The sequence below is a fragment of the Xylocopa sonorina genome, chromosome 15, assembly GCF_050948175.1.
Source record: "Xylocopa sonorina isolate GNS202 chromosome 15, iyXylSono1_principal, whole genome shotgun sequence".
Taxonomy (NCBI): domain Eukaryota; kingdom Metazoa; phylum Arthropoda; class Insecta; order Hymenoptera; family Apidae; genus Xylocopa; species Xylocopa sonorina.
This window is the reverse complement of record NC_135207.1, coordinates 1,167,543-1,189,097: the sequence shown is the minus strand read 5'-3', so window position 1 is coordinate 1,189,097 and position 21,555 is coordinate 1,167,543. Positions and strand designations below refer to the sequence as shown.

Sequence of the window (21,555 nt, the reverse complement as noted above, 5' to 3'; positions counted from 1 at the left end):
TCTTTATTCTTGGTCCGGATCGACTCGTGGATTCATTTTAATATTAAATGGTTAAGACGTAGTGGTTCTTAGTAAAGTGTTCGATTAATTGTTTTACAATATTGTATTAATGCATAATGCTGAAGACACATGTAGAATTTAGGTAGTAATGTAAGAATAATCGTGTCCAGGATAAGTTCTGAATAGTTTTAAAACGAATGATGTTTTATAGGTGATATTCATAGAGTTTAAGTGAATGTATTAAAATAAAATATACTAATATTATGGATATTATTGTATAACAATAATTTATGCATTCAAATTTTGAGGTATAAAATAAATAGATTTATCTATAATTTATGTCTATGTTTATGTTACTGTGTCTAGTTATTATCTAGTAACCTATATATCATATAACTATATATATATATATATATATATATATATATATATATATATATATATATATATATATATATATATGTAGAAGATATGATAAAAGTTTTTAGCAATTATTTCACAGAAAAGTGTACGTAATTCTTCAATATTTATTTATTGCCTGAAAGATTGGTATCGCATCAATTTTTAAAGTAAACGACGGGTTTATTGAATTAAAATTTCACGAAATATTCAGTGAAAAAAATTGTAAATTGTAAATTAATCCATCATAGTATTCCCAAAAACAATAATAGAAGGGAAAATAATGTTTCTAACAGCGCATAGTATTTAAGTGTTTGGTAGAAGAAGCATCGATACAAAAAAACAATTAACAATACATGAATTCGAAACTTTCCTTAGAATATCGCGTAGCGTGAATCACATTATTTCTGACCCAAATGTGGCAAGCGTAGCTATTACAAAATCGTAGCAAACTGCGTAATCAACACTTTTCATCGTTCTTTCTGGCCAACTGTTTGCAGAAGATACTATTTGTTTCCTTTATCGTGCTCTTTCGAAATCGAAAATTGTGACACAGGAAACATTAAATGGAATTGGCGACAAGGACGCGAGATCTGTTCAATTAATGGCGGATCATTGTAAAGGGAATTATTATCGCGATTCTTGGCAAAAGAGATGAGGTCACGAGGTTCTCGTCAAAGGAAACTACATACATGATTAAGGGAAGAAATCACTTGAAGCAAACATTCGAGGTATGACTGAATATACCAAACTAACTTTTAAGAAATGCAATTGCTTCGTCTCTCAGAGACTTTTATTTAATTTCAAACTGTAAATTTTTATTTGCAATTATTTTCTTAATGTTAAGCAAATAAACTGAATTTAAAGAATTCCTTTATATTCATTTTTTCATAAATTAATAGATTTAATTTTCAATGCTTACTTCTCTGCTATTTATTATTATTGGGATTTATGTAACGTTCTACGTTCATTCTTTTATTATTTTTCCCCAGGATATTATGTAAGCGTAAAATTGACTGCTGAAGGATTTATGGTTTGAAGCAATCGTATCTTATAAATAAATAATAATTCTTACTTTCCACAGTGTCTGGTACTCGGAAGTTCATGACAATTGTGTAACGTGCATTATACTATAATTCGTGCATAAAGTAGTAATTGAAAAAGTTACTGATTTTCAAAATATTTTTATGATTACAAAATATTTTTTAAATCTCATGTAAATGTTTTTACTACAATACTCTACTTATATAATTTTTTTATATTTATTTATTGTTTACTTACTTTAATACTTATTTATTTATATTCAGATATTGGTATAACAGTAATTGATGTTTGTTATATATAAGGGAATACACTTTTAAAGTAAATTGAAAATATTAAATTTCCTCTGTGATTTCCTTAATTTATAATGATCTAATTGGAAAGTTAATGTGACATTGCGTTCAATGAAGATATAAAACTGAAAAACAATTGAAAAAAATTGAAAAAAAAGATAGAAGAAAATATTTTTCTATATTTCTTAAAGAGGATTCGATAATATAAACCAGAAAAAAGCTTTCCTCCAACAGACAAAATTTGTAAATACCGCACTCAATAAAGAAAAGTATCATTTATATATTATATTTATTAGAGAAAGGATTATAAAATCAAACATACAATTTCAAGTATTTACTTTAATTTTATTGCATTTTTCGAAAATTGCAAAAAGTACCGAACTATTTTAAAGAATTGAATAATTAAATGAAATAAAATATTGTAAGATACTTATTTAAATATTGCACGAAGATGAACGTTTTTTTCGCGAAAGATTTGTTTATGCAAACATAAAACGAATCTTTTAAACGCTCTCTCCGATCAGGCGATTGAACGAATTCCTGCCTTCGAACTTTTACTTCCCTCGAGCGCCTCTCACATAATGTCCAATTATAAATGCAAATGAAGGCGACAAGGAAGAAAGACATTAACAAGTTGTACATTATCCAATTATCTGGCATCAATATTGTTCCACTTGAAATACGTTTTGAAATTTTGAAATCTAACTAAATAGAATATTTTTATTTACAATAAAACAGAAAATACTACATTTTAGAAATAAATTTAGTGCAACAGATTCATATCACCAATGACAATTTTGTTATTTGGTGAAGATATGAGACGTCACAATTTATTTTGACAAAAAGAGGAAAAACGAAATTCAATGCAATTTAATACATATAATGATACTTCCCCCATAATTATAATTACTTTATGATTAAATCATATGTCACAAAATTAACTGATTCCATATAATTTAGTTTTCTGTCACAACAAAAACTTGTTACCAAAACTTATGAATTGTGTTAAAACCTAAAAGAAAAATATGCGAAAAGAATAGTTCATTGTAAAAAAGGTTACAAAAATATCTTGATGAAAATAGATTGAATCTTTATTATTTAAAAGAACCCAAAGACAGTAAGAAGCTATCACTGCTACTAAAAGCAAAACTGAAAACAAAATATCTTTAAAAGTAAATAATAAGTAGTAGTACGTCAGATATCTTAAATAATTAATAGACAAAAGTGTTGAAAGAACTTATTACGAGCTACTGGTATGATAATAGAAAATGTCCTCGCATCAGTCTCGAGTGACATCAATCGCGTCGTGTCAATGGAAAATCTCTACTACTCGCTACTAAATAACGATTCCCTGACCTACCGTCGAGCGATTCCGCGTTAAGCCTCGCTAGCACCGTCGGATGTATAAAAGTGTACGTGGCTACGGCCCTGACTGAGTTAAAAGAAGGCATTCTAGCGTGATAAATTCACCAATCGCGTGGAGTGGGGCTGGATACAGGCAGAGAAAGTGCCGGTAGTTTATATATACCCAGCTTGAACGTACCATCGCACGCATTTTCAATATCGCTCTCGGTAATTTCGATCGACGAATAGATCTTGTCCGCGCGGCTCCTGACTCGAGCACCGAGAGGATGACGTTTCTAATCGGGTTGTTGCTGATCGTCAGCTGGACCGGAGCCGTCGTCGCTGAACTACGTGAGTAGTTTGGTATTCATTGTGGTTTCGGAACAAATCGATAACAACCGTATCTTCCCCCCCCCCCCCCCCTCATCTCTCACCCTTTCTTACTCTGAAAGTCAAATTAGATGCAAATGACGAGGAGGGAATTTCGTTCGGATGGATTTCGACTTTAATGCGAAATGGAAAATGTAATTATTGATTTTTCGACGCATTGGACGGTATTCGTTACGGTTTGGGAACGAATCGGTAATTACATTCTATCTATCTCTCAACCTTTGTTGTTTTCAAAGTCAAATTAGATGGAAATGATGAGGAGAGGATTGTGTTTGGATGGTTTTCGATTTTTGCAAGTGGTTAATGAGGTTATTAAATCTGTAAAGCAGGTGATATTAGTGAGTGAGAGTCGAGAGATGCGTTCTAGAGAACGATTCTATGTAAATATGTAGTGTAATTTAGTTTTAGTGAAAATTGAATGAAATAAATATTGGATTGTTATGCTCGTAAAAAGTAGTTTATATTTAGTCTGAAAATGTTATGAAACATTCTTCGGTTGCGACATTAAAAGTTAATGAACTTTTTATTGAATTACAGTGATATAAGGCAATTAGAGTCGGACGATTTTTGTCGAATACGACGCAAGTGAATATGGATAAATGAAATAATATAAAGTAAACAGCGAGAGAGAGAGAGAGAGAGAGAGAGAGAGAGAGAGAGAGAGAGAGAGAGTGGAATTTCTTTAAACAAATAGTTTATTTTACACATCGAAGTTATTAGTAAATGGAAAAATTTTTCTACAATATATAAAGAAAATAATTTTTTAATTAGGAATCAGTTTTGCAATAATAAATAGAAAATAAAAAATTACTAAACAAACAAATAATTACAACTAAGATATTATTAATTTTAAATGATGATTTAATTCCTTTGTATAGTACTTTATTAGTAGGTTCAGAATCGGGATTATTGTTCATGCCAGTATATTTTTAAGTGGCTTAGAAATTGCGATTTAAGAAAGATTGAGGAATCAGTAATGGAAAAGAGTAAAAATAGAAAACTGAATTGAAGGAAGAGGTAGAAATAGTACGAATAGAGAATAGAAAAGTTCAATGAATATTTTAACGAATAAAGCTGATGTTAATGTAATTAATATACTAAAATTTCTATATAAAAGTTATTTATCTTTAACAGTCACTGAAAAATGCTATTATTTATGTATAATATAATCATTTGAATGAGTTACCCTCCTAATTATTTGACTTCATCGAGTAATCCTCAGATTTGAGTAGTTCTTCTTTCAGCAAACCTTTCGTAATTATTAAGATACTTAACATTAAACAAACAATTTAAAATATGTACATATGTAAATTTGAAAAAAATGTTAAAATTAATTTTAAATTGCTTTCACAAATCCCGCATAAAATATGTAATAGAAAGTAAAGAAAAAAGATTAAGCAATATTCTTCTTTCCTAACTAATTGTAAAACTTAATGAACTTAAAATGCAAATTCCGTGATAGAGGGCGTTGCGTAATTAAAGTAAGCAGAAATTAATAGTTTCCTGTTAAGAGGAAAAATTTCTTCATACTGACTAACCCTTCGTCATCTTTAATTCGCAACTAATTTCAATTGCTATCGTATACATTATATCGGAGTAATATTTCAAAGTCACGACTATGACGCAAAAAAAGAAAATGCAGTATTTACATTAGTTTCAACCAGACGATCTTTTACGACATCCGATATACTAGTTTTAAAAAGACTCAATGTGCAATTACATGTTAATTGAGTGTAGAAATGTTACAAGGACGAAATTAATAAGCTTTAATTTTTAACAGCGCGTAAACTGCTTCGTTATTAATACACAATTACATTATACAGCAACTGAATAAGTATTCACGTACCCTGTGGACTATAAAGTTTCCGTAACAATATTTTTCCTTCCAAAATTCTCGTACAATTTCAAATAAAAATTTTTCTAGACTTTAAACGGAAGTTACAGCCTAAAAATGGTAATGAAGCAATTAAATTTTAATAAGCGTGGTTATGGAACCGATATTCTTAATTTAAATTGACATTTACAGTTTGCAGTGTACAAATACAATATTTTTCATTTACTGTACGTATTTTTCATATTTTAATAGATAAATTATGTTTATTAAATTTATGATGTTTATTAAATAAATGATTAAATTTATGATGTTTATTAAATTTATTCCTATAAGATATGATTTATAATATTTTGTTATTTATTTCTGAATTGAAAAATTATATTTTAAAATCATGAAAAGAAGAATCTCGTTAGCAACTAATCGAATTATTTACACTTGTCAAATTTATCCCTTGTTTTATTAAATTTTAATAAACACAAACAAGTTTCACTGTAAATAAATGCAAATTATCCAAATATTTTATCAAAGATGATAAATAATTGCAAAGTGAAGCCAAATGGAAGTAAGCATTATTTTTCAATTTAAAAATGCCAAAGTGTACTATAATGGAAATTTATTTAATCTTCTGGAACGAAACGATTATACGCGAAGAAACTTCCTCGACGTTACTGCGTACAGTTATTTAAAAGAAGAAAAATGTTCGTCATTATTGATGCAGGAAGCAGATAGATTAATGCTTGAAAAAATCATCAGCCAAAGTACTTTCGTTCTCGTATGAGCATATTTAATCCACGTAAACATCTGTTGAAGGAGCACGTTATGTAAAATGTGACATAATAAACACGTTGAGCGGTTCCGTGAGTGGTTTTTAGTATCAACGTAATCGATCATGGGGAAAGGAATTCCTCGGTGAAACAAGAATAAATTAAACACAGCTCTTCTAATTCCTTTTGTACTCGAATACATGTATACTTGGCGTTAAATAATTACGCAGCTTTCCTCGAATTTTTGAAAGATAATATAAGAAAACGACATTAAATGTTATAAAAGAAATAAAAATAGTGTTAATAATATTTTAATCAATTTTGTAAACAGATATGAAATTTCGATTATAATATGATGTTTTTTTGACTTTGATGTTTCACTTTAGAGTTGTTCATTATTTTTCATAAAAATTTAAATAATCTACATTACATTAAAAATAACAAGTGCAAATAATGGGATTTGTTTGATTTATGTATACTTTCATGAATGGTAAAATGTGTGTTCCAAAATCACGTTTATTTTTGTTAAAAAATATTTTTATATTTTAAATTACAGAATGTCGATATCACTAGATGTTAATATCACTAAATTCTATGCTATGTATGAATATTATAAAAAAAAAGGAAAAAAGTACGTGACCAGTTCAATTTATAAATTAATCTTTTTCAAGACGTTTAAAACAAAAACGTCGGACATGGCGAGACAACTAAACATGTACAAATACGATCAAATCAACCGCCAACAGAACAATCACCTTTGCCAATTCGAACACACTCATTAGCCTTAAAGTTACGCTAATTATCGCGTTACAAAATACTGAGACAATTTTTATAGTATCTATGCTTCCTTGCTGAAAAAAACCTGTACTCTATTTTAACCAAAATAACGTTTCGATTGTTGTTTAATTGCTTCGACATTTAAATGCAAAAAATACTCGAACGAAATTGGCAAATAACGCAATGAATAACCATAAATTGGGGGAAATTAACACCGCGATTGCGTGGCAAAACAGTGACGCGAAAAGTGCTGTAAGTGTAAAACAGCTTTAAGGTCTCTCCTTTCACAGCAGCCCGATAATCGTCCGTTTCTGATCTCGACGAGCGTTTCATCGTGGCCTAGGCAACGTGCTCCTTCTAGCTATCTGCTGACGATCAACAACAACCTTGGCTCCATCGATCGATCGGACCTTTCTTGATCGCGTGCGTTTTCTTCTCGCGCCTTCAGCTCGTCAACCACGGGAATTCGCCTTTACGGGTCGCCAGAAAAACGCGGCGCACCGTAATTTCACTTTCTACCGAGGCGTGTGTACACTTTCGATTTTAGGCCCGGCCTCCAACGACCGGCAAAAACGCGCTCACCGTGACTTCTTAGTCATCAGCGGACGTTGCTCGTTCAGTAACCTATGGTTTATATATGCAGGCGTGGGTACGTTGACTTTTTCGCGATATTTAGCGGCTTTTGACGGTAACAAAACACAGTGTGAATTCTCATTTTTTATTGATCATTTAATTTTGAAGATAGAATAATAATCTTTAATATTATTTTTAACTGATTTTATTTTAGTTATTAGTTTAGTTATTTAGTTTTAAAGAAAAAAATTCACTAATTTTTAGCTGTAATAGTATTGGTGGCCAGTTGAAAGTAATGGGAAAAACGTTCTCGTAATATTCGGTGTCTACTCAAATCGATTAAGTAATTCTATATCTTCATCAATTACAGAGTAATAAAAGATGCTAAGATTCTTTTCCTGTTCAAGAAATATGAGCACACATCCATATTTTCTAACATACATCTTGATTTGGTATTACACAATTTGTATGCAGTTATATAAGATTATTAATAAATTATAACAAATTCAATATACTTAGATCTAATTAATTACTGTAAAAATGATGAAACACTATACAATGGTAGACAAACCGTTATATAACCACTATGTCACTCGTGTAGCAGCTGTTCGTAGGAAATCAGGTCATTTGTATTGGTTAAATCTCGATTTAGTTAAAATCATTGTACATTGTTGGAACATATAAGTCGTTGGTTCTTACAACTCTCAATTCTAGGACCTCTTGCGCAACGTGAAAGGAAATGTTGCTAATCGTAAATTACACGAATTAACGGACACGTTACTTCTCACGATTTTCTGATACCATGTCTAAGGGTTTTGTTAGGTAACCACTTTTTGTGCTCCACTAAAATTGTTCCAGTTTCTAATTATTAATTGCAAAATAAATGTTCAACATCTGAAACTATAATTTAGCAATATATAAATAAGAATATTTAGAAAGTTGATTTATAGAATTATCACATTACTTAATTTATAACAAGCATTTTTACGTATTAGAAAATAAACAAATGAAAAACAAAATAAAAAATATAAATGCAGTAAAATACTTAATATTATCTGATCCTGATATTATTAATGAATATAATTAAAATATTCCAAATAAATAATACATAAATTACTATAATTACATTATATTAACAAAAAATATAAAGCTAGCTAAAATTTAAAATATTTCTCGTACGGCGGCTGCAAACGTGGTATATTCAATAATACATTTTGAGGAGTTTACATTACAAGTCTGCTTGCGTTCTTCGCGTTACAATGAGAATTTCAACGGCTTGAATGGAAAGTTTAATAGGAATATTCTAGCGATAGTTTCTCTTGCTAACGTCTTCTAATAATAGAAATAAAACTTCAGAGAAACATGCATTTCTGAAGAAGCTGCGATGGGATAAGTTTAACCTTCGGAATCATTAATCAACGCTGATGCTTCATCAGAGGAGACATCCCACTGCAAACTGTTAAATCGCATTATTGCTTCTACTTTGCAGCACCTGGTGTACAGGCTTGTCCGCTGAACAATCTGGCAGACTACGACAGGTGTGTATTGAAGCAAGTGGACGCAATCATACCGTACTTGGCAAAAGGGATCCCGTCCTTAAAGTTACCAGCCCTGGACCCCTTGTTCCTGCCATCTTTAACCGTGGACCGGAACTTGGACTCGCTGAAAATCAAGGCCAACATGAGTCAGATCCGCGTTTACGGCGCGACGAATTTCAACATCGGCGATTTGAAAGCAAACCCCAAAGATTTATCGGTAAACATCAAAGTCCAGCTGCCCCATGTCCACGTGAACGGCGACTATGACGTCCAGGGGAGGCTGCTGTTGCTTCCGTTGAACGGAGCTGGCAGCTTTAGCGGGAACTTTAGTAAGTACTGCTGTTTTCACTCCTTTCGGATTTTATGAGAATGTTAAATGCGAAATTTTTTTATTATTTGAAGAATTTGAACATTTTGTTTTCGTTAGTACACGACTTTGAATATTTGATTTTTAATCATTCAATTTATTAGTACAGTAGTTATGGAATAATTTTGCTATTCGCATAACACAAGAATGGTAAATACGATTTTATCAAAGTGTCAAAATTAAAGTAAATTGAATTTTATACGTAGCACTTGTATAATTTTGTTTATTTCCAACAGATAATAAATAAAACATAGAAATGTCCCAAAAATAATCATAATTGAAATAAACGGTTCTTATGACTTGTTACAAATTTAAAATAATAAATAAAGCATATAAATGTCGTAAAAAATAATCATAATTGAAATAAACGATTCTTATGACTTATTGCCTCATGTTACTTGCAAGATTTTTAATATCAGACAAATATGTTCTCAATTGTAAGATAATACAGACTACCGAGTCTTCCTCTGTCAATCTGCTTCTTGTCTTTGACAGTACATGATTGACAAGTACAAGCCTTTATTTAGTTTATTTATTATTTACTTTTACACAACGTGTGAAGAAACAAACGATTATATGCCACGTTGTACAAGAAATAGGAATTACATGAAAATAGTAGTTGCAATGTCCTTGATACATTACAGGAATTCGCGTTGAGTTCGAATTTTTTGTAACCAAAGAGTATACGAAAGTGATTCGTGATTTGCATTTAATTTGGTTCTTGTACAGCTAACACGGAAGTGCTGGTGAACGCGCAAGGAAAGGAAGTAACTGATAAATCAGGAGTACAAAGACTCGAGGTTGACAAGCTCGTGACAAAAATTCGCGTTGGAGATGGAAACATCAGGTTGAAAGCACCCCCTTCGCATACTGCAGCTGGTAAATATGTTTCGATAATGTTTTTGACAATTTTCCTTTATATCCAACATTCTTCTTAATTTTTTTGTTTCACGAAGAGAATGTGGTGCTCTTCGATCTAGCGATTTAAGAACACACGTTTCTTTTCAATCGAGCAAATTTTTGCTCAAACGTTTCTTTCTTCCTGTTTCTCAACGATTACTAATTAATTCAAAATTATGATATATGAAAGGAGGATTCGAAATAAAAATGAAATTGATTAACTAATCTTTTTTGTACCTTACTCGTCATTGAACGTACCATTTCAAATTAAAAAAAAGAAAAAGAAATATAATATAGTGTAATGTAGAATATAGTATAGTGTATAATGTAGTTTGTGTGAAAGTAACAAATGTTTATCGAATTAAAAAACGTACAAAAATTACAAATACATATGTAAGATTTACAATTAAAAAAAATTTTTTTATAAATTATTTACATAAAAGAATTTCCAATTATTAACTGTACAAACTTAATTGTAGTAGAATGTCTTTCTTGACTGCTTTTTGTTTTAGTTGCAAAAAAAAGAAAGAGTGAGTTTTACAGTGTAAAGATACTAAAAATAAGATTATTATTTCAAAATTTAATTTCTAAGTCAAGTCTATATATATATAAAATTCTAAAAAAAATATATATATATATATATATATTTTTTAGAATTTTTCCTTTCTAAATTATCCTTTACTCAATTCGCGAATATTGTAGCGCTGTAATTAAAATCATTGTAATTAGGTCAGGCTAGCTGATTTTAAGTAGATTTGATTAGTTACAATACCGAAAATACCCAAAACATAAACAGTAAACTGGACTAACGCGAACTAAATCTATTTACAATTGATTGTACCTCACAGTTGACAACAATTATCAGCTCATATTATGTTGACTATACTTCAAAAATTTCGTTCAATTTTGTCCATAAATTAAACAAACAAAACTCAAGAAGGGAAAATTACTAAACACAGATATACATACTTCGTCAAAATTTTTCAGTCTGAAAAAAACTCGAAATCATATTTATGAAACAAAAATGTTTTCTTTTATTACAAAAGTGATTCGTAGACAATATTCTACAAATATAATTTTCTTCTTAAATATAAATAATCGTAACTATTATTCTCAAATTATCCACAAATTTCACTCTGTAACAAGTTTCTTCTTCCATTCTCTTTATCTCGATTTCTCATTTTATTCCTTTTTTTCAGCTGAAGCAGCGGCCACCTTCTTCAATTCGAATCCACGCTTAGTCCTGGACATCGCTAGTCCGATCATCGAAGACACCGCCGCGACTGTCAGCAGAGCATTGGTCGCTAGAGCGTTGGGTGTACTCACAAAGGAGGAATTGCTTCCCTAGTCCATGGCTGTGTGCACTATTTTAAGAGACACAAAATGAGTAATACCCGAAACTGAACGCTTAACACGTTCCCTGTCGTCATTCTTCGAAGCCATTCTTCCTCTAATTTCCATCAGATTATTCATTTATTGTTAAGTATTTTAAAACACTTCGTAATGGTATAAATTATATCAGCATTGATCATTTTTTTTTTCGTAGAACAGTAATTCTTAACCTAGATTCGAAGTTGTAACGTTACAAAATCGAGGTATCTGTATGTACACAAATTGCAACGAACCTTTGACACTTTAGAAAAACTAGAATTCAATGCTGGACGTATGCTATTAATTACTTACATCTACACGAGACGAAACGAAGGTTGTGAAAGTTTTATGCTGCAGAAGAAATTTGCGTATCTGGAAAGAAAAACTGTAGCATATGGAAATATGTTCGCAAAGCAAGCGTAAACGTATTGAGAAACGTTATTTTAAACAAAATTATTTACCTTAACGTGAATTCCATTTTACAAATTTGTTATAAGTAAAAGCGGAGATATTAGGCAATATTCTGTTTTGTTAATAACGATTATCTCAAATTTATTCACTAGGACAGAAAAGCAATTTATCAGAGAACGTGTTAAAGGGAATGGGAGGAGTAAAGAGTAATTGATCCGCGATTTTAGTGCGCGTTAGATTTCGCATAGCGTGATTCATGATGTTATTAGAATAATATAAATGATTGCGTGGATTGCAGACAGATAGAAGACTTCGTTTGCAGAACGTGGTAAATTTGCAATTCATACCGAACCGCACGGATCGTAGAAAATATCTTACACGTTGTAAGATGGTAAATAACGAATAGAAGTGGCATAATCGACACTTTAGCGAATCGTTAGTACTTTTGAATAATTAAATATCGCGACGTGATTTTTAATTTTACCGGCGATGACAACAGAAATTATTTTTATATAATGTAGTAATTATCACTTGTTAAACATTACCATTGTATAATTATACAATTTTGTAATAAGGATGTTCGAGAGAAATCATAATGCGTACATGATTAATGTATTTTTGAAAATGATCATTTGTAAGCTGTATATAAAAGTGAATAATTTAATACAAGCGATATGTTGAATAGCATTATATTACAATATTAAATCCAATGACTGACCGACAGAATGTAATTATTTGTTTGTTTTTGTACAAAATTACTAGCAAATAGAAATTTAATTTTACATAACTTTATAATTTGTATTTAAATAACTATGTATACGTTTACCATTATTTGTATTTCTTGATACTTGAATCTCAGTTTTCGTTTGTGATTCGTCGCTTAAAACACATACTTTGAAAATGGAATGTATCTTTTAATTTTATTATAACGTTTAAGAAGGTACATTGTACGTTTATTTTACAACACCACATGATCTCCTCTACAATTCAAACGCTCTTGTAAATTCTACAACTTGTTATTCACATAATAATTCTTCCAATTATGATTTTTATAATTACATTTTACTTTCTTTTATTCCAAATAATTGAAATGTCGCACAAGCATAATCTACCATATACTCTGTTTCTGTATCCAGTTTGAAAGGTAACGACAGCAATTTTATAAATTTTCATGAAACAACCGTAATGGACATCAACAAGTAGAAAAATCGAATCCTTGTCTTCGAAGAATCACTGTTTTTATTGAAGTTCGTTTAATCGTTCGGAAACAATTCTTTGTAAGTGAAAGACTTCGTGATATTGTTGGCCACGTCTGTGAAAAGCTCTGACAAGGACGACTCCAGCACTGGTGTAAGTTCCTCCAATAGTAACGCGTTGTTATTGTTCAACAGCTCGTGAGTGGCAGCAGCTGATCGAAAAACGAAAACATGTACTTTTTAAAATACAGAAAACGAAGTTGCGTAATTTTTTAGAATTAGAGGAATTGTTTAACTTACAAAGAACGGTATCACCTCCAAACAGGTTACTAAGCTGTAGATGCGTCTTGCCAATTTTCAGCTTGATCTTCATTTTCTCGAAATGTAGGTAGGTGTCGTTATTCCTGAACACCTTACGTGCTCTCAGAACTACCTCTGAATCATAGTCGGCTGGAAAATGAATGTTATATGTATAAAAAGCAATATTAATAATATAATAGTAACATAACATAAATAATACACAGATTTTATATAAAGTATAAAATTAGAACATAAAAGATACGAATATAATACAATTATATGAAATCAAAGTGTAAGAAATATAAAAATAATATAAATAATATGAGAAAAATATTCTAAAGATATTATACATAACGCCTAAAACTCGAAGACTCTTTCAAGAGAAACCAGGACATCAACCAGAAGTAAAACACAAATTAAATTTCATTAATTTAAAGAGTAATGAAAAATATTTGATCCTTTTTAAAATCTATCTCTAATTTATTGTTAACTTACTGAAAGTTCCAGTGAGATCTCCATGCCCCGTCAGCTTAAGCAAAAGCACTGTGGCGTCGATTGAATATTTCCCTTTGAAGGTCAATTTATCAAAGCTGACCTTGAAGTTGAAGACCACGTTCTCAATGTCCGCTTTGAAATCGCGAACTTTGAAGGAGGATGGACCTGCCACCTAATTCAACGATCATTAAACAGCTAATTTAATTGAAATATATCAACACGTACTCTACTGGCAAATATACATATGTATACATATAATTTTGAAATTCGTTTTTTAAATAGTAGAGAAATTAATAGTGATCATTTTTTTGCATTCTTATACAAGTTATATATAAATATATATCAATAATAAATATATATTATATATAAGTTATAGATATATAATATATGCTACATTATATACATTATTATACATATATAACTTATATATACATTATTATACATATATAACTTATATATACATTATTATACATATATAACTTGTATCAGAATACAAAAAAATCATTACTATGAATTTCTCTACTATTTAAAAAACGAATTTCAAAATTCAAAAAATTTACACAAATGTCAAGAAAAAAAATGAAAAAATTTGCCTACAAATTTTCATTCTAAACATATCTTACATAAATACGCCTGATACGTATTCGTTAACAAAGCACGTGAAAGGCAGTAAGTATTTCTGCAGAACACCGATTTCATAATAGTAAACGTCAATGTAAAATTTCCATAATAATGAAGTGCAAAAAATTCAATGATATCCAGTCGACAATTAGCATGTGCGATGGAGCATCTGATATCTAGCTCTATTCTGCGACAGTTTACCTCTATGTCTGTGAGATTGACGTCAAGCCTCGCGCCAACTGGACCACGTGACAAACGAACTTCGTTAAGCTTGAGTGGTTCGATGCTGGGCGCATCCAGTTCCGGTATACCAGCGGCCAGTTTGCCGCGAAGCTGCTCGATGGTCCTCAGGATGCAGTTGTCGATATCCGGTTCGCTCTTCTTGCACGGCTTTATGTAAGGCGCTGTGGAATCGAGTAATTGTTGAAACTGTATTACCTGTTGTCACGTTAGTATTACATCGGGTGTTCGGAAATATCAAAGTAATGATATGTTATTAAGTGATCGTGGAATGTCGTGTAGACGCGATCAGGCTTTCAGTTAGGTATTGACAGGTGGAAATCGGTTCGGTTGTTTTAATGAAAATGTTATTAATCTGATTGCCAGAATTTACTAGATGTTAGTTTGCGTTAAGATTGTAAAGAATTTAATTGTTGAAATTGTTAACGAGGGTAATTAAGTGTCTCTGTAACGAAATGTTATATTGCGTCATATGTGATTTATATCGATTTATATTTGAATGATTCGATTGATGTAATTTAATGTCAACATTTTTAAATAGTGTAGATTCTTTTATCTTAGAATAAAATTATTGTAATGTATTAATATAATATTAGAGAGACTGTAGAGTGACATGTAAATGTATAACATTTTTTTTATTATACCGATCGTTGAATATGAAATCAGTAAACATGTTTTATTCGAAGATATGATAATTCAGTTAGAAATTTTTGCTGATTTCCGTTAAATTGTTGTGAATTAATAATTTGCTATTAAAATTATGTAATAATGTAGATTTTTCATTATGGAATGTTTTAAAAAGTTTTACGTCATGTATCATCAAAGAAAAATTATGGAAAATTATTTAATCGAATTCCTTTTGTCCATTCGAATAGAAGAACACCTTCAGCGTTCGACATACTCGACTATCTAACCTATTCAATCTCCAAGTACAAACTACTGTTGCTTTCTTTAATTAAAACATTGTCAATTCGCATAAAAAGTTGCAGACGTCCAAGTGAACCAGATTCACGATCTTGATTCCGCATCGAATGAGTTCAAGGCCGCTGACAGCCGCAGCTTTGCTTTAAAAACTGAAAGCGGCACGATCGATGCCGCAATACCGATTTTGTAATGTACGCGACATGCTTCTAACTTCCATCGAGTGATTGTGGTGCACCAAAATTTCGTAAGCGATCCCCAATACCGACACGAAGACGTTCGATACAGCGGTTGACCAGTGTGTAAAAGAAGAAATGTCGGCTTAAAAATCGCAGAAAATTAACTGATTGATTCTTTGTACACATATATCATATTCTTAATGGTGAAAATTGACTACAATTGAGTTAACATCTCCCTAACTTTCACTACGTTCTGTAGATTTTATTTGGGACACAGTACTGCAAAATTGATTTCGACGATTACTGCAAATATCAACGATGCCTTATTTCAGGGAGTAACAGCTAATTTTTAACGTTTAACGCACCAGTTTTTACCAGTAAGTTTTTCACGGTTAAAGTACCAGTTAATATTTTATGGGGATAATATGTGAATTTTTTAGTAAAAAAATACTTACGTAACACAGCGAATACCGTGGGAAATAGAATCGCCGTTAGGCTTAAACAAAAATAGCGGAATATATTAATTTTTTTCCAAATTATATTGATAATTAAATTATCATAACGCAATATGAGTTCCAAAATTAATTTATATATTTTGTATTTTTCATTTCTATCATTCTGCTTTCAATATAAATTTTTTCTTTTTATTTAGAGCGAAAAATAACAGCTGTGATTGAAATAGGCAATGGAGTACTAAAAACAATTATGTAATGATTATCTCGTTGTTATTATGTTACGGAAAAGAAACATGTACGTAACAGACTGTGCATTATAGTATAAAAAGTTAATTGTGACGTCTCTAATTAATGTTTCCTTGAACTGACAAAACATTTTAATAGAAAACTTCGATTAAATCAAGCTCGTTTAAACAAACAGTGTCAACACTAGCTATGTTATATATATTGCGATTACTACGATTAAAGTACCTCATCTTGTCTAAGGTCCACAAATATATAAAATTATTAAATAAAAGAAAAAACGACGTAGATTAATAAAAACAGCTTAGTCATTTGAGAGACGATGTTTGAAAATTATATTTATTATACAGAATAAGAATAATAAGAGAGACTTACACTACAATGCATCTTTATAGCGTTCTTAGACACCAATACATTTTATATGCAATTAATGCAACTAAATGTCTTCCATACCGTTTTAAAATGTTGTCGATCCTCATTAATATTTTGAAAAATTTTATCGTTTGCACTTTGCAACGTATTTCGACATTTGCTACGCGTGTTCATCATTATTTACATTTTTATCCGTATAAACGAATGTAACTGAATGGACAAAACAAAAAAGAGTTAGCGTGCGTTTGATTTGAAAAAGGTAGTTTTCATTCGAAAAGTCTGCAATTATTCTTGCATATCTGCTATCTGCTCTCAATGTGAAGCACGAAGAAAAGTTTCTCATCGTTCGTACGATTTTAAAGACTCTATTCTCCTGTTTAATTATTATAATACTATTCAACCTTAAAAATAAAATTTCAACCATTGCAAAGTACAGTCCATTACTCGATTATATTCGCTAAAGCATTCACCAACATGTATTTTACCCCAATTCCCAAGAAACAAAGGATTATCCCCAAATTATGACATTAACAAATAATATACTATCAAAGAATATGTTGTTAATCAGCAATACGTTACAAAAGAAAAAAAAAAATGTTCAGCAATTATCTACGTCCAATAAATTTCTACCGTTATCGAAATTTAACTCACAGACTCTCATTCAACCCTTATTGAGCATCAAATTATCGCTACCAGAAAAAATTACAGCCACTACTTTAAGCTAGCAATAAAAAATTCGACTCGTTATCTACATACGAATAACCACTGATCACTCAATTATTCAGCATCAGAAGGAAGAATTCAGTAGTTAAATCCCAAATCAAAAACTTAATTTTCCCAATCAAAGCGTAACGATGTTATAAGGTTACGTTTTGCGAATATACATAAACAACACGATTTTAAACAGGAAGATCCACCAGTCAACGAACAAACAACCAATTTATTCGAATTAGAAGATGAACAGTTACATTTCTGAAACAATGAAACATTTGATAAAAATAATTCTCTAGATAAAGGGTAAATAAAAACATTTTTACCAACTGACGGCACAAAGCAAGAGCACTGTTAAACAAAAATGCGAAACACCCGTTGCCACCCTCGAAATGACCGCATCAATCCGCAGCGCACCATTCAAGCGAAAGTTAAATGTCAACCACTGGTAAACGACTACTGAAAGCTGATCCGAACGGGGTCGCGGGAGGCGTGGGAAAAATTAGACAAAGTCGTCGTACCAAAGACGTGTAAGAAGAGTATGCATCGCGGCCCGGTGAACAGGTGCTCGAAGACTAGCCGATCGAAAGACGGGGATGATATGTAAACCCGCGATCCCCGTGCGGACCGCAGGGGATTGCCATATCGCATTAAACATGTTGATTGCCTCGTGCCACTTGTCGGTCATTGGTCCAGCCCCGTGGCTCGCGCCACGGCGATGTTCACGACTGGAGAATGGCCATGCTCGCCCGTCGAATAGCCTTTTGCCTCCTTCTATCCGCCTTTCTTCGCGATTTTCGCGGGTTGCACAAGTCTCGAAGAAATGGGAAAAAAGGCGCGGCGTCTAATTAACTTCTGACCGGACACTCTATACTTCACTCGACGAGGTATCGTCACGCCGGCGTCGTTCGAATCGGTCGCCATTTACGCATCCGATTTCGCAACACCCTCTGCGATTGGTGGACAACGTACGTTCGCTTTTGCATTGCCAATCGAATCGAATCGCGTGAGAATTGCCGCGTGAACGTCGACTCGTGTCGATAAACGTTTTATACGAGCGTTAAGCGTGGGTGTTGGTCGATGGTGATTCAGTGGATCAGTTCAGAGGGTTAAATTCGTATTCGTAATTGTAATGTTGAGCTTGAAAGCTTAATTTATTTGGGTACTTGGTAGAACGTACAAATTGCGTATAATAGTATATAATATAAAAAAATTTTATATTTTTAATAAATATTTTTATACTCGATTGTTTGAAATCTGGCGACAAATTTCTAAAATTTGCACGCTGCGAATCTTAGAAGCGATATAAATCAAACAAATACGTTCTTTATTTATGTTATAAGATAGAAAGTGGCATAAAAGCGGAGATGTTGTATAACTGAAATTAATGTACGTGAGAAACTATAGAGAGGGAATTTTCTAATCATTTTGGTCAGAATAGTGCGACGAAAAAATTGTTTAAAAGCAGACTGGAATAATATCTTGAAAAGTATAGGAGACAAATTTGATCAAATTTAAACTTTTTGAATAAAAATATGACAAACGCCCGCACACCTTCTAAATAAAGAGATTTCCAACATTTTTCTGAAAAACGCGAAAAATATCCATCCCCCCTTATTCTTTTCCCTTGCTTATAAAAGCATTCCAACATAAAAGAGAAAATAAAGAATAAATATCGTTAAAGTACTAAAATGTTCTAAATGACATGTAAGAAATTGCAGACCTATAAACAATCTATGCACAACTTTCCCCTTTTTTTCTTCTCCTTTATGCCGCTGGATATATACAGAAGCGGTTAGAACGCGACTAAGCAGAAGACAGATGAAGAAAATATACTTGAACCCTGCATTGCGCTATTTATACAAGTTGTACGCTTTTAATACAATATTTTGTACCATAGAAGAATAATAAATATAAATATTAATTAGATGAATTCTTCGTAACTGTTCTAGTTTTCAAAAATTGATATACATGATGTACATATAAATAACAATTCGATAAAGGGGTGAATTATATGCATCTATATTCAAATTTCTTCTAAAAATACAATAAAATGGCAGAATTAACAAAAAATATGGTAAGAGAACAATTTGTAGTTAACGTGACAAAAATATGTTATCACGCGTCATTCATTTCTCATTTCTCCCAAAACTACATCTAACTCTAACGATCGACACTACGAGGAACGAAAGTCAAACGAAGGGATCGAGGACACGATCGAGAACTTCGTCCAAACCTGTGCACGTTCATTCACGTTCCTTTACAACTGGAAACCACCGTTCGATTTGTACGGCGAACCAGTTTCTGCGTAACATATCGTACGCGCGCGGCATTATCCGGTGACGACGTACGCGTAATAATAATCGCCAGTCGGCCAAGTAGACGGTGTCCGTATCTGCCTCCCCGTTGGCTAAACGATCGCGTTGCTGATCGATCGTCGCCGGGCGGAAAGCGATCCGCGAACGGAACGGCATTCTTCAAAGCATAGAAGGGAACGAAGAGGATGTAAAAGGAAAAGGCGAACCACGCGGTTGCCACTTTGTTTCAGCGATTTTCACGTGGCTTGTTTTAGAGGCGAAAGTTGCAAACGCGCACAGCGTCCACGAAATCCTGCGATCCGTGACAAAATATGCGAGCAGGCTGCTATTCGCTCTCGCCCCGATTTTAATCATTATACGCGAATATTTCGCGGAAAAATGTTGCAACTCGATCGTTCTCTCGATCCCCCTCTACGTGTCCTGGTCTTTGTTGGCTGTTCGTTAAACGGACCTCAATTTTCGATAGCTTTTTTTAAATCACGCTCGTGGTTGTTGGGCTGGATCGAGAATTGCTGAGATTGCAATGATCGTCGAGTTCGCTGCGAGCTTCGCGTTTATCAGTTATGTCAACGACGTAGTTTCGTCGACGATCAGGTGATTTCGAAAGGTAAAGTTCATGTTTTAGTAGGCTGCTTGAAGTGAATATTGTATGGTATATCATTGGATTAAGATAGCGATGTGCCATGTACGTATGCACCATATACGAGTATAGTTGTCCCTGATACTTTAAATACGGTTTGAAAAAGTGATTAATGTCGTGGTTATTACGACTTTAATACTACTGAAAATGCAGATCAAATATTTCCTCTGCTTATACGCGCCTCAAGTACACTGATACATTCTCAGAATGAATATTTAAGTATCTTTAAATTAAACAATTTTTTATTAAAAAAAGAAAATGTAGAACCTAAAAAATGATTCGTTTTACAAAATAATTTGCACCTCTCTGAAAAATATGAAGAATTGAAGAAATTGACGAAGTGGAGAAATATTAAGAAATGAAATAGAAAATGAAATATAAACGGGTATCAATTGTCAAAATTCTATTTAGATTATTCACTACAGCGAAAATGTTGAATAAGAATTGTTTCGTTACACGACAAATATCGAATAGACGGATAACAGGTAACGAAGAAACGGTAACAATTTCTATGGTTTCACCTATTATATTCCTGGTACTATACCAATTGAGGAAACGAGTTATAGTTCTTTCTCTACTTCTCGCGAAGTACCTTTGACTACACAAGTACACTTTCCCTAGTTTCTTTATACTTCGCTTTCTTTTTCTACTTTGCTGTGGGATAATTGCACCCTATAATTTAATTCCAATTTGTCACCTATTCTCCGCTTCTGTAGTCATGAGTTTAAAATGAGTCAGACGTTGAAAAATATACGCAAGAAATGCATTGAAATGAGAATTAAACAGAAAGAAAAAACAGGTTTGCATAATTATATGCATCATTGCGACTATGCGGTGTTACTGTATTGATTTACACGATACA

The 21,555-nt window shown here is 32.0% G+C and overlaps 3 protein-coding genes across 4 annotated transcripts in view; 1 reads left to right on the top strand and 2 right to left on the bottom strand.

Moving 5' to 3' along the window:
* Hs6st (heparan sulfate 6-O-sulfotransferase) overlaps window positions 1-21,555 on the bottom strand; it is a 209,845-nt gene that overhangs the window by 160,444 nt on the left and 27,846 nt on the right. The window lies entirely within an intron of this gene.
* On the top strand, window positions 3,290-11,611 carry LOC143430707 (circadian clock-controlled protein daywake). The gene is made up of 4 exons (XM_076907087.1): window positions 3,290-3,428; window positions 8,905-9,282; window positions 10,050-10,199; window positions 11,420-11,611. Exons 1-4 carry the CDS (start codon window positions 3,365-3,367, stop codon window positions 11,566-11,568), a joined length of 741 nt encoding a protein of 246 aa, XP_076763202.1. The 5' UTR covers window positions 3,290-3,364; the 3' UTR covers window positions 11,569-11,611.
* LOC143430837 (protein takeout) lies at window positions 13,256-16,885 on the bottom strand. The gene is made up of 8 exons (XM_076907273.1): window positions 16,829-16,885; window positions 16,709-16,773; window positions 16,620-16,647; window positions 16,410-16,572; window positions 14,816-15,018; window positions 13,994-14,165; window positions 13,499-13,648; window positions 13,256-13,410 (listed from the first exon to the last, which is right to left on the bottom strand). The coding sequence occupies exons 1-8, from the start codon at window positions 16,883-16,885 to the stop codon at window positions 13,256-13,258; spliced, it is 993 nt and encodes a 330-aa protein (XP_076763388.1).

Excerpts from the sequence above, each read along its gene's own strand:
- LOC143430707 (XM_076907087.1), top strand. The coding sequence starts at position 3,365 with ATGACGTTTCTAATCGGGTTGTTGCTGATCGTCAGCTGGACCGGAGCC. Across the intron at positions 3,429-8,904 it reads AGCCGTCGTCGCTGAACTAC|CACCTGGTGTACAGGCTTGT; the intron begins GTGAGTAGTTTG and ends TCTACTTTGCAG. Across the intron at positions 9,283-10,049 it reads CAGCTTTAGCGGGAACTTTA|CTAACACGGAAGTGCTGGTG; the intron begins GTAAGTACTGCT and ends GTTCTTGTACAG.
- LOC143430837 (XM_076907273.1), bottom strand. The coding sequence starts at position 16,885 with ATGAGGTACTTTAATCGTAGTAATCGCAATATATATAACATAGCTAGT. Across the intron at positions 16,648-16,708 it reads TATAATGCACAGTCTGTTAC|TACTCCATTGCCTATTTCAA; the intron begins GTACATGTTTCT and ends AATTGTTTTTAG. Across the intron at positions 16,573-16,619 it reads TGCCTATTTCAATCACAGCT|AATGATAGAAATGAAAAATA; the intron begins GTTATTTTTCGC and ends TATTGAAAGCAG.